A 16,197-nucleotide genomic window follows, 5' to 3' on the forward strand; every position below is an offset into this window, starting at 1 on the left:
GTCTACTGGATCGTTTGGCGGAGCATAAATATGCTATCCGTACCAATAGCCCCGACTATCAGATGGCCCAGCACTACCTGCATATGAAGAGTTCAGATGCAAAAGCCTCTAAGTGCCATTTGAAATTTTCTTCTAGAATGATAATTTTTATCAAGCTTGTATATTTAAGTTCAGTGATTTCACTTAAATGGCAATGGTAATTACCTATTAATTGTTATTTAAGTGAAATTACTGAACTTAAATATACAAGTTTGATAAAAATCATCATTAAAGAAGAAAATTTCAAATGGCATTTAGAGGCTTTTGCATCTGAACTCTTCATATGCACAATAGGAATGATTCTCTATAGAGGTCTTGGAGCATGTTAAAACTTTGGATAGAGGTGGTGATAGGATCCGCAAACTCAAACAGCCCGAGTCATTTTGGATTCATCAGCTGGATGCGCTCCGATATCCAGGTCTGAACGAGGACATTGAGTTTAAATTTTTCTTATGATATGGTTTTTGTCCTGTACTTATGTTTGTTTTTCCTCTATATTCAAAACATGATAATTGTCTTATTGTCTTATTTTCCTCTCCAGATAACCTACGTTGAGGGAGATGGTTTTGGAGATACTTTTTTGTGAGTTTCACCTGTTATGAAACTCGTTATGTTGATTTTCCCCTATCCTGTTAGACCTGATTGCCTTATTGGGTTAACTGATTGTATTAGGCCTATATTAGGCCTGTATTAGGTTAATTGTATTCTGTCTGATTGTATGTGAGACTTAACTTATAATTTGTTGGCATTTTCATATCTTGTGTTACTTTGCCCTGAAGAAGACCACTTGGTCAAAAGATGTTGGCTCATGTATTTTAATATTGACTTAAGCCACATTTAATAATGGCTTTTTTAACTTTATCCTTCTCCTCATTAAAGACTTGACTGAGTGCCTGGGACCTGTCCTTTTGTTTCTTTGGATCTTTCCCCTACCCCAAGAGGACCTATCACAGACTTACGTATATACTTTACCTGAGTACCTGGTTGAACCTTTTACAGTTCAAGATACTATTTTGTTGATCCTGGAACAACATTCCTGTCTTAAAATGTAGTCCTAACTCTATCCCTACCCCTAAACCCTTTAACTTGTCACTAAAGGGAGGGAAATGATAGGTGAATAACACTGATGTAGAAGCACATAACCCTGCAGAAGCTGAAACTTGAAAACTGTAAACGTATCCCTGAAATCTGAATGATTGATTGGAATGTTGTTTCAGGATCAATTAAAAAATGTTGATCCAGGAGCATGTTATACTTGGTGAAATCACGTTCACCTTATTTCCCTGGATTCCATGTGTGTGGCTCTGTATGTGTGCATGTCTTTCTAATAAATATCAAATCTAACCACCTCAAGTGAGTCAAATGATTTTTTGGGAAATTTTATTTCTTTATTTCTATTTTATTTCTATTAAAACCAAGCTAATGCCAACCTCAAACTTGAGAGACACTCTCTCTCCGTCACACGCTCTGCCCTGTTATTAAGCAATAAAGTACAGAGCCAGCTTCACGAGCGTCAGTCTCAATGACACTTTACACTGAAGGACGCATTACCATATATATGGAGGTCTGGGTGAACATACAAACACCTGTACTGAGTAAACACAGACTTTAATATCGTATCTGATATCCAGAAAATGGACTGACTGAACGTTTCTAGAGCACATATATTTAGCAACAGAGACATATGCAAGAGAGATTTGGCCATTAGATATGGAAATATTATCATTCAGTGTGATGGCATATGTTAACAGCCTTTGGCAATGTGTGGTGATGGTATTTTTATGTGTGAATCACACTGTAGAGCTTTAATGTGAGGCTACATGGCCAAAATGTATAAGATGTAAAAGTTCCTCTATGACCCCGCTGTTAAAACTTCACAGGAGCCCCATCAAGCAGCCCGATTATCCCTTCAGGAATAAATAACATGTTCATATTCCTCTTATCAAAGGCCTCTCTGATCTCTACAAATACTGTGTGAACCAAACACAACCACAGTCATAAACACACTTACACACACCCACGCTGTACTGGCGAACCAAAGGTGGAGTATTTTACACATCACTGAGGAGGGGATAAGTGGAGATGGAGCTTTGATGAATAATGTGAGTGCATTTCGCTGCAGCAAGCGAGTGTGTGAGTGTCTTACGCCATCGGGAAGCTAGGTGTTAAAGTGGAAAATTTAGTACGTCGTCCCCATCATGGAAAAGCAAAACAAGCTCCACCATTGCTCACATTCAATATTTCATGAGCACTTGCCCTCCAGATCTTGCTAACATACGCTAGCAATTGAAGTGTGGTATTGCTGTTTAAACTTCTCCTGCCCCTGTGAAAAGGCCATCAGCGAAAAAGGTTTGTCGGTTACTGGAGAGCGAGGGAATACTGTAAGTGTTCGGGTAAAAATGTTTTAGAGTGTTCTTATGCAAACAGCAGCCAGATGAACACATCTGAAATGGTTAACGAAGGGAAACGAGTGGGAGAATTGGACACTCTTTCGCAAATAAACATCTATCCTGTGATGAACTTAATCTGATTCTTTTGTAATACTTTTTTGGGTACTGAAAACTTTCTACGGAGCCCCCAAGGCAGGTAGTGATGAAAAAAATGTGAGAAAAATTATACCTCAACGCATTGGCATTTTCTCTAAAACCTTTTGTGTTCTGTCACAAAAGTATTGTTTTCCCCCTGAAACTGCATTATCTCATGATTCCCATCACCAGTTTTACACTCACCAGCAAATTTTTGCAAGAGTACACGAAAGCACTGAAATATAATTTTCCCTCCCATTCCATTTTTTTCCCCATTAACAGTGGTATTGAAATAGTGGACCACGGTCTGTTCCAGATCATGGCTTGGGTCCATCATCACCACAGGACATAATTGTGGCATTTTACCATTTCTACAGTTTAAAGTGAGCAGCGCGGCAAAATAACAGAGTGGTTCATATCATAGAAGTTTTTGATAATGGTCTTCTGGTGCTACATCATTTAATATTTTTTATCTAGAGAGCCAAATGCACTTTATTCAAGCCCTTTCCACTCCATGCGTGTTGCCTCTCTCTCCTGCTAAAGACTAATGTGCCACATTAAGAGCTACAGGTGACAAGGTTATTTTAACAACAGTAGCAGAAACATGGTGAGCCGAATAATAGATCATTTTTCTAAGACACAGCAGAGAATGAGAATGAAACAAATACAATCATCTATCATACGGATGACTCCGACCAGGTTTGTGACAAGTTCCCACGTGGCACTTTTAGATGTTTTGTTTTTTTAATAAATTTAGCTTTATTAAGAGCATTTCATAAACAATGCTATGATTTGGAATATTATTTAGAGGTGGCAAGGGAAGACAAAAACTTTAAAAAATCAAGTCAACATTTTTGTTGTGCTCATAATGAGAGTTTTGATTATTAGATTATGTATGTTGCTTGTTTTACTAGTTTATTCAATGTAAAAATGGTCCATACTTTTCTTAAGAGGTAAACCCTGCTCTCCCACTATGTTGTTTTTTTTTTCAGTCCCAAGGCCTTCTACTGTATATGCCATACAGGTAAGGAAGCAAAAGGTAGGTTTCTAAATGTAAAAAAAAACATTGGGAGAAATATTTAGTTCTTTGTTAAAATTGGTAAAAAAAAAAAAAAAAAAAGCTTAGACATCGCTGCTTTAGCTCTTATGGCCCAATATTCCTATTTTTGATGACTTTTTTTATTTACTAGTAAAGGCTAATTATAGGATTGAATTTACACACCTCTAAAAAGACTGAAAAGTAATTAAAAAGTCTGTGTAAATGCACATTTTGCGATAATTGTTTTAAATTTATTTAATAAAAATCCCATTACTTTTTTATATTTATTTTTTTAAAGTATAAAAGAATCACTAATTGCCATTAGAAAACCGAATTGTTAAGAAGAATTGGAATTGTGCCATCTTGGACAACTATTACTCTGCATGTGAATATACTTACTAATATAGATTTCCTGAGAAATCTTGATCGTTTTTTATTTTGATAGCCCAAGGCTTTGTTAACAACCAATCAGAAAACAAGGCAATCAAAAATCCCTGTGAGAGATTTCATTCATTCAGGTCTGCTGACATTGGGTTTGCTGACATGTCTTAGTAGGTTGAGGTTTTGGAGACAGAGTGTTAGCAAAATGTCTGAAACAGCGCTCAAATTCGCACCCTGTTACTGAGACCATGTGTCACTCACCTGTGCGCTGACTTTGCTTTTGGCCACCACAGCTTGTTTGAGAGCCTGTCTGATAATGACGTGCAGTCTGAGCACAACAGGCTCGATGTCCTGCTCCCCTTTCATGGCAGTGGCGAGTGAACCCAATTCCTCCACGTATGCCCTCCAGTGAGGCTGCACCTCCGCCGCTCCCCCTAGACACGCTCCCATGGTGCTGACACACAGCGGGCGGCACGGCCGGGCCTCCAGCAGGCCTTGACAGTGAGGGCAGTACCAGAGCTTCAGCAGTGAGCGCCCGCAGTCCCTGCCTGCCCGCAGGTGCTGGGTGGTGTTGACAACTTCGATGCCCAGGTTCAGCGCTTGCAGGAAAACACGAGTGGCCAGGAGCGAGCGAGACAGCCGGGTCATCATCATCTTGGGAAACGACCCGAATGCAGAAGTTCCCCGCCAGGCCCCACGGAGGCATTCTTCCGAGATGCCAGTCACTGCCCCGTTGCCAAGAAGACGCCTGTATGTAAGAGGAAAAAGGTGGGAAAAGAAGGTGGAGACCATGTCGTTTACATTAGCGTCCGAGCCCAGGATGTAGAGCGACATGTCCATGAATAACTGTGTCACGGCTCCACTGGCTCCGGTGCCCAAAGTGGGAAACTCCTCCCGTATCAGCCTCAGAGTGGAATTACGACCTAGACGGAGCACCATGTCAAAAGCCTCTGAAAAAAAAAACAGAAAGAAAGAGATAAATTGAAGGATAATGACAGACACTAACTCTCAGGAAAAAAATCTTTCGTCGTTGAGCAAATCAGCTAAAAATAAATGCATATTATAAGACGAATAAAGTGTTTTTTATCCTTGCATGCACGTTAAACTGTTTTTGGGAACTCCCAAAACAAAATAGGAACATTTCAAATGCTATGATAGGAGCTCTTGAAGCGAATATTTTTTATTATCTTTATGATCTTTATGTCTCTGTGCTGTGATGCGATCGGAAACCGTAAGTAACTGCAACTACATGTCAACTAGCAGTCATTAGATTATTGGTAAACTGCTTCATATGCGCTAAAACTTTATTTTGATGGTTCCCCAACCGACATTCTACTGGCTAAATGTAACTTGTCAACTTATTCTACTAAACTGAACCCCAACAACAAACCTAAAAGTCCACTAACACTCTAGTTATTCTGTAATGGAGTTAGTTGACATGGAATAGTAGAATGTTTTAAGTGGACCATCGAAATAAAGGGTATCCCAAATAAATGATGTTCTTTTGATCTTTGATCTGACACAGCTACTCAATTGTTCTGTTCACAAATTTGTAGACGGCTTGTGATGAAGGCTTATGACTACTAGATAAGTTCTAACAACAGAACTATGTGCAACTGAATTAAGTACTAAATTGGACTAAGTTAGTTACTATGTGCATCTCTAACCAACCGCTTATCAAGGTCTTCAGGATTACTATAAATTTCCAAACAGATGTTATGGAGAAGGCTGGAGCTGAACAGAAAGGTGGTTCTCCAGGATCAAGTTTAGACACCCCTGATCTAAGGCATCAAATCTATTCCTTGACACTCTTAAAATGTTACTGATGCAGAGAAGTCAATGAAACAGAAAGAAAAGAAAGAAGAAAGAAATGAAAAGCTCTTGGATACGCAATAATCCACAGAATCTCTTCCTCACAGAGACGCGCACCATCCTAATCCCTAAAAGACGATAAAAAGTGAGAAAAAAGGAAAATAGAATTAAAGCTTCCTCTCTAGATGAAACCCACAATGTCCTTTTAAAACAACAAGGGTGCTTTTCAAGAGCCTTATAGCTTTAAAAATCGTTTATTCATCCGCGCAGGATGCTGTGAGGGAGAGATTTGAGATTTTCAGAAAACAGTGCACAAAGAGACGAGGCATAATCAGTAGCATCTGGAAGCTCACTGTGAAGCCTTATCAGCAAGCAGGCAAAGAGGGATTGTTACCGAACCCACCCAGGCATCCGGGAAGACCATGCAGAGACGAGAGGCTGAGGGGATTTGAGGGCATGGGGAGAGGAAAAATAAAAGCTAGAGGGAAAATGACACATGAGTGAAAGAGGAAAAAGTGCCTCGAGTTCTTCATCCAGAGAGGGTGAAGGTGATTGAGAGGTGGGGAGTCTGTAATTAGACCTTTAGTCTGCAGAGCTGTGATATAAGCATGATGCCGAGCAGACTGTTCACAGCCACATACGTGAAGAGCTCCATCTATCTCTCTCTGGGTGTCTGGCTCTCAGGGGCACAGGGTATTACATCAGCACAACATGATGGAGGAGTGAATGAATTGCAAAAATGAAATCTTATGCTCACCAAGTCTGCATTTATTTGATCGAAAATGCAGTAAAAACAGTAATATTGTGAAATATACTATTTTCTATTTAAATATTTGATGCTGAAGAAAAATTTCTTATTATTGTCAATGTTTAAAACAGTTGTGCTGCTTTTGATAACTTCAGTTTTGTTTCAGGATTCTTCGATGAATAAAAAGTTCCAAAGAACAGCATTTATTTGAAATAGAAATATTTTTTAACATTATACATGTTTTGACTGGACTTTTAATCAATTTAATGCATCCTTGCTGGATGAAAAGTATTAATTTCTTAAGTAAAATCTAACCCCAAATTCTTGAACAGCCACAGTGTACAATTTAAGAAATAGCTAGTATCAAAGTCACACAAAAAAATGAACATGAAAAATGAACAAAATTAACAGAGCTATTGTATGTTTAGGAATAGCATATTATGCAATATATACTCTCTATTTTAAAACATACTTCTTACCAATATAGTATTTGTATAGTGAAACAGTATAGAGTATCTAACCATAAATATTTTAAACAATAGTATGCTACACGGTTGTCAGATGACCTCATTACAGAATAGAATTTAATTATATTAAAGTAGGCCAATAGATTTTATCATACATATTTCAAAGTTAAGGATTCATTATTTTGATATAGCTTGCATTGGAAAACAGTTGATAGTTTATTTTTTTGACAAAACATACTATATATTTAAAATATGAGCAGAAACTGTCTAACAAAAGCTTATTTAATGTCTATTTTATAGTAAATATAGTAAAAACTTTATAATCTATTTCGTCTGGACTGGAGCAGTAGGCTATGCATCTGTGTGTTCGTTCGTTCATTCACACACACAGACACCCGATTCATATTTAAACAGTCTTTTTGGTTTAAAAGATAGCCTACTATTCTGTCGCAGTTAGAACAAAATGATCCTTGAAATGAAACTACCATCTGAGGTAACTTTTCCAGGATTATTAGATAGTATTATTCCTCACTGCGCAGCAAGACAAGGTAAAGGTAAGGACGAGGTAAGATTTGCGTTTGAATAGCACGCGTTCTCAGTGGACGTGGTTCGCTATAATTTCAGTACGTGAAAGGAAAAAGACTGACATCTCTTTCTCTTCATACAGATTACATCAACTGAGAATAGTTGTTTTTATATAAATTACTTCATGAAGATAATTTCAGCTTCATAAAGTGTCTCTGTGACAAGTATTTACTTAGTTACAGTTCATTTTTCTGACGTGTTTCAGAACTTCAATGACAGAAAAAAGGCAAAACGCGCATCATGTTTCCTTTATTTGACAAAAAACAGAACACTTTGTTTTTATTGTGAGTATGCAACTAAAAAAATAGACACTTAACAGGATCGAATGATGTATAACACTCATATGTAAGATCAAAATCAGCAGAGTAATTTGAGTCTCTTTTTCACTCATAGACCATTTTGCAAGATGTAAACAACACTGGTCCAGAAACACTTCCTGTTTCAGTTTGTAACTGTTTTCTTTATTTCACATGTAAAGATGTTTGTTTAACTTTTTGATTCAGTTTTATATGTTCTGTTGGTTGTATTTTATCCCAGCTTTTATGTAGTGTTAAAAAACTGAAACAGGAAGTGCTTCTGGACCAGTGTTGTTTACATCTTGCAAAATGGTCTATAAGAAAAAAAAGTGAGCTGGTATCACCGGCGATAAGGCCTACCGCCGACCCCAGAGGGTTAATCTCAGTAATATAAACATTTATTTTGCATGTTTAATTTTGCGTAAAGAATGTAACCTTTTGGCAGTCTGATCAAATGATGAGTCAATGACGGAGGATAGATATCGCAGATAATATTGCCTCCTCGGGTTCATTTGTCTCACTGAAAATGGAAGGTCAAGTGGAGCGCATTGCATTGTGGGATACGGCATCTCACACTGTGCACTCTGCTTGCACGCAGCACATTTTGGCAAATGCATTAAATCACCCGAGTATTCAATAGCCTACAGAAACACATTTACATACTGTGCACAGCATAAATACTGCATACTGCAACACCAGGAGTAGTATGGCATTTTGAACATTCCCATTGAGGCATTCAACAGCAAAGCGGCTTAGAGATCAGACAGCATACACATACACAGTCAATGAATGATGTGTGGGTGTTTGGCTGAGCTTTATCATCCCGGGGTGAGTAATGTGGTGTTTAGGGACACAGTGTATAGTGCTCCATGCTGATGTTAGCAGTAATGCAGCGTCGCGCGGGGACAGAAACTAGCGTTTGTGTGGCTCACTGTAAGTTTTGGCCGTGAGTTTACCCGCCTAGCAGACAGCACACAACACTTCTCTCTGTGATCAACGAGCTCTCAGATGCAGTGAATGCCAAACAGGACGCTCAGGGAGACACTCTCGCATGTTAAAGAATAACAACAGACACACATACAGAATGTCACACGCACGTCAATTCATATGCAAACACATTCATCACAGCACACCAACTCAAGCTGTTTGCAAAAGCACACGCATAAGTATCACACTCGTGTCAGACAACAGTATTTATATTTATGAACAGTGACACACACACACACACACAAAATGATTGTGATTAAACCAGGTTATATATAACAGAGTTGGAGTATACAGAGTACAGAGTATCCCTAAGACTTGTTTTTTCAAGAACCAAGAGGTCTATTTTACTTTATAGTATTAATTTTAAACACCAAGACAAGGGCTGCATGACCTTGGCCAAAATTAGGTATATCATTTTCTGTAATTTTCCATTTTTATTTAATATAATTTGAATTAAAATACTTTTTTTATGTAGGACAACTGCATGCCATATTCTTGATGTAGGCTAAAACTAACTTAATTTCTGTTTATACATCAGTAAATCAAGACAGTGGAAAAGCAGTCAATTTTATATTGGGCCTCTAAGGAGCATGAAAACAAAAACAATTGTTGTTCAAATCTTGAATAATTATACAGAGAAAGCAAGCATCGTGACAATATTAGAACACCCCATTATTACTGAATCTGTCACTCAATGCAACTTTCACTTGACTGTTTGTGCGTGTGTGTGCCACCGATGACAGCAATTTAGAAGTGTTCATTCCCTTTTTATCCACTGTTATAAAATATGCATTTCTGGATGATAAAACTTACTCGTTAGGATTGGTTGTTGTAACTGAATTGCATTACATTACAATGAAATGAAATGGAAATGCTTAAAGGGACACCAAGCAGGAATCCCGTTTTTGTCAACAGTGACCCCTAGAGTCGCTGTGGAGTACTTGTATTTAACGTTACTGTCGTAAATACCACTCACGCAGAGCATGACGTGTTACATAGTATACAATAGTACACTGTGTTAAATTTGTCATTTAATGAGATCTAATATATGTTGTTATTGGTGAGAATTTTCATGTGATTAAATACATAGATCCGACAATTATCCCCATGAACTTTAATGATCCAGTGCAGAACTTTAGCCAAGGTTCTGGGTTCTAATCCAGTTGTATAGTTAATTTTCCTCATCAAAACCTATTGTTTGTGATTGTATATGTAGCAGGGACATGTTTTTTGTACATTAGGGTTTGTGATTTCACCATAACAAATATAGAGTCTCTCAGTCCCCGCAACGGATTGAAGCGCGCGTCCGTGTGAAGACTTTGCGCGTCACAACAGAACAATGTATCCGCACCACTGATCGCAGCGGCAAGCACTTTGGTCACTTGATTTCAAAAACAACACATTTCAGATCACCTCTTATTTAACAAACGAACGAAATGAATGCTCTACTAGAGTTACCTGGAGATGTTTTATTTGTTTATATTGGTACATCCGTGCCGCGAGATGTTTCAATGGGGACATATCACACCCGCGAGACAGCCACCATTAAACCCGAAAGAAGTCATATAACCATTTCAATAACTCTGAAGCTGCTCAGTTAAGCTAAAAAACTGCATAGCATCCCTTTAATGATGTCATTATTAGCTTGAGCATGATGTTATGGACTTCTTGTCTATGACCACAAGTTAAGATCCAAATCCAGATGATATTAGAGAGTCACACCAAGACCAAAGCCACATTTAGTCTTCTTAAAAGGCCTCAAAACCAAGACCACAAGACTAAGACTCCATCTCTAACTGATCTATTTAACTGCCACACTAAAACACCATAACCCATCAAATGCATACAGTCACACAATTTCACTTTTAATCATGCATACACAAAGGCTATATCCTGCAGCTTTGTGTTCCCAATGTCTTGAGGTGTCTGCTCCCAAGCCACCAAGAACAAAAGATGGAGAACGAGAGAGAGCTCTGCTTTTTTCTCCTCTACTTCATCAATCTCTCTGAAAGCCTTGTGTAAGGCAGACAAAAGCCGCTGTATCACTTACAAAGCCATGGTGAGCTTAAACAGTGGGAGAGAGCGTCTCGCCTCCTAATGCAATGCTGTATTTGAGCAGAGGGGTCATACAGATCACTGTTGAATTCAGTCTGCTCTTGTTTCCTGCGTCTGATCTGGGCTATGGGTACACGGGTAGGTCTAGTATCAGGTGTCCTTTAATGGGTGAGCATAAATGTCTTACAAAACAGAGAGCACTGGTGAATATGGTGGTTACGTTTGCTAGATCGGTCTAGTAGAAGCCTGACAGCAAATCACCACTGGATGAGGAAGCCGCTTGACCAGGAGTTTCTAATCTACAGTAAGTTATAAGCTCAAGGAAATGTTCACTGTTGAGCAAGTGTGGTGGACTCATTTCTAAATCCAACTTCAAGTGGTTCCATCATTTGATCTGATGCTGGAATCGGCTCACACTAATAAAATGTGCATTGTATCTTAAAATATGCTTGTACACAACATAATAATACACATGCACTGACATTTGTTTTTCTAGAAACAATTTTCACTCAGAAATTGCTAGTAAATTTAATAGTGACACATTTAAAGTCAAATTATGTCGTAGAAAGTAGAACGACTGAAGTAGTATTTTTCTTGTAAAATGTACTCTTATAATAACGTCTCGGGTTATGACTATAACCCTTGTTCCCTGAGAAGGGAACGAGACACTGCGTCGATAAAATCGACTCTTTGGGGACGCTCCCTAAGCGTGCGCCTCTGAAGTATGAATGAAACTAATCCAATCCTGATTGGTGTTGCGTCGTGACGTAACATGTGACGGCATACCCGGAAGTATAAAAGTGACGCTGTCACAACACACACTAGCCTCGCGATGAAGCAAGACGCTCAAGGGTCTGAAAAGGGGGCGTGGCAACACGACGCAGTGTCTCGTTCCCTTCTCAGGGAACAAGGGTTATAGTCATAACCCGAGACGTTCCCTATCGAGGGAACTCAACACTGCGTCGATAAAATCGACTCTTTGGGGAACGAGTACCCACTAGGCCACGCACCGAACAGACCCGCCCCAGAGTGAAACTGATTAGGCACTCAGCAAGGGCCGAGTACGTGTGCACCGGGCGTACTGGGAAGGCTGAGACTGTAAAACCTGATGAAAGTATGCGGGGTAGCCCAGCCGGCTGCCTCACAAATCTCCTGCAGAGGTACTCCCGACAGAAGGGCCCTAGAGGAAGCCATGCCTCTAGTTGAGTGAGCCCTTAAGGCCAAAGGTGAAGGAACCCCACGCACCTTGTAAGCCTCAGTAATAGCCTGGACAATCCAGTTACTTATAGTTTGTTTGGTCGCCGGGAGCCCCCTCTTAGGTGACCCAAAGCATACTAACAACTGGTCAGATCTTCTCCAAGAAGCAGACTTTTCCAAGTATACACTCAAAGCTCTGACGGGGCAGAGCAAGTGAAGCCTCTCTTCTCCCGCCGACACATGAGGTGGAGGATGGAATGCCTGAAGGACTACAGAGCGAGCCGTACTCGAAGGAACTTTAGGCACGTAGCCCGGACTCGGGTGCAAAAAGGCCTTTACTTTGCCAGGGGCAAACTCCAAGCAAGCTGGCGTTACCGCCAGGGCCTGGAGATCTCCCACCCTCTTAAGAGAGGTAATCGCTAAGAGAAAGACCATTTTCAACGTTAAGTCCTTAGGCGAAGCCGACTCTAAAGGTTCGAAGGGAGCGAGGGACAACCCTTCCAGAACTATTGCCAGATCCCAGGCAGGCACCCTGGACCTGATCGCCGGCCTCATCCTCCAAGCACCACGGAGAAACCTAATGACCAACTGGTGCCTCCCCAGAGGTCCACCATCTACTGGCGCGTGGAAAGCCGAAACGGCAGCCACGTACACCTTAAGAGTGGACGGGGAGAGACCCGCAGAGAAACGATCCTGAAGGAATTCCAGAACTGAAGCCACTGGGCAGTTTACTGGATCCAACCTTCGTTCTCCACACCAAGTGTGAAACACCTTCCACTTGAGGCCATATAATCTCCTGGTAGATGGGGCCCTAGAGCTAAGTATGGTTTCAACCACCTCAGCTGATAAGCCAGCATTTAGGTACTGAACCCCCTCAGAGGCCAGACCCACAGCTTCCACAACTCTGGGCGAGGGTGGAAGATTGTGCCCTCCGCCTGAGACAATAGATCCCTCCTCAGAGGAATCGGCCATGGCGGAGCTATGAGGAGTGATATTATATCCGAGAACCATACTCGTGTCGGCCATCTCGGGGCAACCAGAAGTAGACTGATGCCCTCTTGACGGACCCTCTCCAGGACCCCTGGGAGCAGAGCGATCGGGGGGAAAGCATACAGGCGAAGCCTCGGCCAAGCCTGTACCATGGCATCCAACCCCAGTGGGGCTGGATGTGAGAGGGAGAACCAAAGTGGACAGTGGGACGTCTCTCGAGACGCAAACAGATCCACTTCCATCGGTCCGAACCTCTCCCATATCGACTTCACCACATCCGGATGAAGTCTCCATTCCCCGGGCCTCAGCCCCTGCCTCGACAGGATGTCTGCTCCCCGATTCTGAACCCCTGGGATATACATTGCCCTTATTGACAATATCTTTCCCTGGGACCAAAGGATAATCTGATGCGCCAGTTTGCACAGAGGGCGCGATCTGAGTCCCCCCTGTCGGTTCAGATAGGCCACCACTGACGTATTGTCTGTCCGTATAAGGACGTGGCGACCCTCGATGTCTGGGAGGAAGCTCCTCAAAGCCTTGAATACCGCCATCATCTCCAGGCAATTTATATGCCAAGTGCGATGATGGTCCTGCCACAGACCCCTGGTAAAGCGGCCGTCCATGACCGCGCCCCAGCCCGTAAGGGAGGCGTCTGTCGAAACGGTTTCCCGGCGACATGACACCCCCAACACTGGCCCTTGGGATAGGAACCAAGGCTTCTTCCATATTTGCAGAGACTGAAGGCACTTGCGCGTTACTCTGATCATACGGAACGGATTTCCTTTGGGTGAGAACCCCTTGGTCTTCAACCACCACTGGAGGGGCCTCATGTGAAGGAGGCCCAGAGGAATAATGTTGGATGCCGCTGCCATGAGGCCCAGCATCCTTTGAAAGTGTTTCACAGTGACGGCCTGACCTAGCCTCACCCTGGACACCATCGCCAGAATTGACTCGATACGTGCGGGAGACATACGTGCCTGCATTGTAATCGAGTTCCACACGACTCCCAAAAAGGTCGTGCCCTGGGACGGTTCTAGCACACTCTTCTTCAAATTGAGTCTTAACCCCAATTTTTGAATATGGCCAAGAACGACATCTCGATGCCGAACTGCCATCTCCCGAGACTGGGCCAAAATAAGCCAGTCGTCGAGATAATTCAATACGCGAATCCCCTGAAGTCTCAGTGGAGCAAGGGCCACGTCCATACACTTGGTAAATGTGCGGGGAGAGAGTGCTAGGCCGAACGGAAGAACCCGATATTGGTATGCTTCGCCCCCGAAAGCGAACCTCAGGTACCTCCTGTGACAAGGAAGGATGGAGATGTGAAAATAGGCGTCTTTCAGATCTATCGTGACAAACCAGTCCTCGGATCTGATTTGACTCACGATTGTTGGAATGGTCAACATTCTGAATTTGAACCTTCTCAGAGACCGGTTCAACACCCTGAGATCCAAAATTGGCCTTAACCCCCCATCCTTCTTTGGAACTATAAAGTACCGGCTGTAAAACCCGGACTCCCTGTCTACCGGAAGAACACGTTCTATGGCTCCTTTCGACAGCAGAGTCTGTACTTCTTGTTCCAACACCTGAGCCTGCTCTGGGACCACCGCAGTGAGCACCACCCCAGAGAACTTGGGGGGGCGGTGCGCGAACTGCAGTCTGTACCCAACTCGTATTATCTGCAGGACCCATGGAGATATGTTGGGAAGATGATACCATCCCTCTACAAAATCTGCTAAGGGTACCAGCCTCTCGAGGCTGGCCTCTGGTGTCTTTTCGCTGGAAATTGATGCGGCCCGAAGCGCTGTTAACGGCGGACCTGCATCTTTTCCTAGAGGGCCCCGTTGTGAGAACAACCTCGGTTGTCTCACTGCGGAGGGGGCAGCCCTCTGAAGTCCTGCCTTGGCTAGGACCTCTTTTCCGAAGTCCTCTTAGCCTGAATGACGTCCCTCAGGTCGCCCCTCTGGCTGGAGGACTTCGGTTTTTGGGAGCGTTTCCTCTGTTGCCAAGACCCCGGAGGGGGGGCTCTAGAGGAAACGCTCTCCTTCTGCTCTGCCCTGTGGGAGGAGCTGGCTGATGGCTGGGGCTGATTGCTTTGCCCCCCCCTACTAGATTTGGCCTTCGCTTTCCGGGGGAGGTACTGCTGGAACGCCGCAGATTGTTTTCTCGACTCCTGAAACCTGTCGACAACCGAATTAACGGCGTCGCCGAACAGGCCAGAAGCCGAAAGCGGCGCATCCAGCAGGAAGGACCTATCCTTTTCTTTAATACCGGATAAGTTCAGCCACAGATGCCTCTCCGTGGCCACCATGGCCGCCATAGAGCGGCCAATAGCGCTGGCCGCTTCCCTAGTGGCCCGGAGAGACAAATCTGCGGCCTTCCTTAACTCCGCGACATCTTCAGGAGTAGGCCCCTCCCCCTCATCCAAATCTTTCAGGAGGTCGGCCTGGTATGCCTGCAAAATCGCCATTGAGTGCAGACACGAACCAGCCCGACCCGCCGCCATGTAAGCCCTGCCCACCAATGCAGATGTCTCTCTGCAGGGCTTACTAGGCAACACCGGGGTCTTTAGGGAAGACGCCGATTCGGGAGAGAGATAGCTCGCTAAAGCCTCCTCCACCTTCGGCATCTTCCCATATCCCATATCTCGAGCCCCCATAACATTGCTGTAATCTATTACATTGGGACTCGAAATACGGGACGAATGCGGTCTTTCCCACGTTCTCGAGATCTCTTTATGGAGATCAGGGAAAAACGGCAGACCCCGGCGGTGAGGCTGTGACCTGCGCTGCAGGTAACGCTCGTCCATTTTACTGGTGACTTGCGTTTCCTGCTCATGTTGTGGCCAGCTGATGTTTAGTCTGGCCACAGCGCGTGTCACAACCTCCACCAGCTCCTCATAACCCAGGCCGCGTGATGGCGTGCTGAGATCACGGTCGTCCGCATCGATGCTGAGCACGTCCCCTTCCTCAGAAGTAGACAGCTCAAGCACCGGGACCTGATCGCGGGTAGGAGAAACCGCAGCGCGGGCTCCCACACCACTCTCAGAGGCTGCGGGACCAGCCGATGGCGAGCG

The 16,197-nt window shown here is 43.1% G+C and overlaps 1 protein-coding gene across 1 annotated transcript in view; it reads right to left on the reverse strand.

Moving 5' to 3' along the window:
* Window positions 1-16,197, reverse strand: part of gpc3 (glypican 3) — a 143,648-nt gene that overhangs the window by 70,486 nt on the left and 56,965 nt on the right. Inside the window, exon 3 of the mRNA XM_039665703.2 lies at window positions 4,246-4,934. Coding sequence (XP_039521637.2) covers window positions 4,246-4,934 — 689 coding nt within the window. The remainder of the gene's footprint in view (window positions 1-4,245; window positions 4,935-16,197) is intronic.

Source organism: Pimephales promelas, chromosome 9 (assembly GCF_988280905.1).
Source record: "Pimephales promelas chromosome 9, fPimPro1.hap1.1, whole genome shotgun sequence".
In the NCBI taxonomy this organism is placed as follows: Eukaryota; Metazoa; Chordata; class Actinopteri; order Cypriniformes; family Leuciscidae; genus Pimephales; species Pimephales promelas.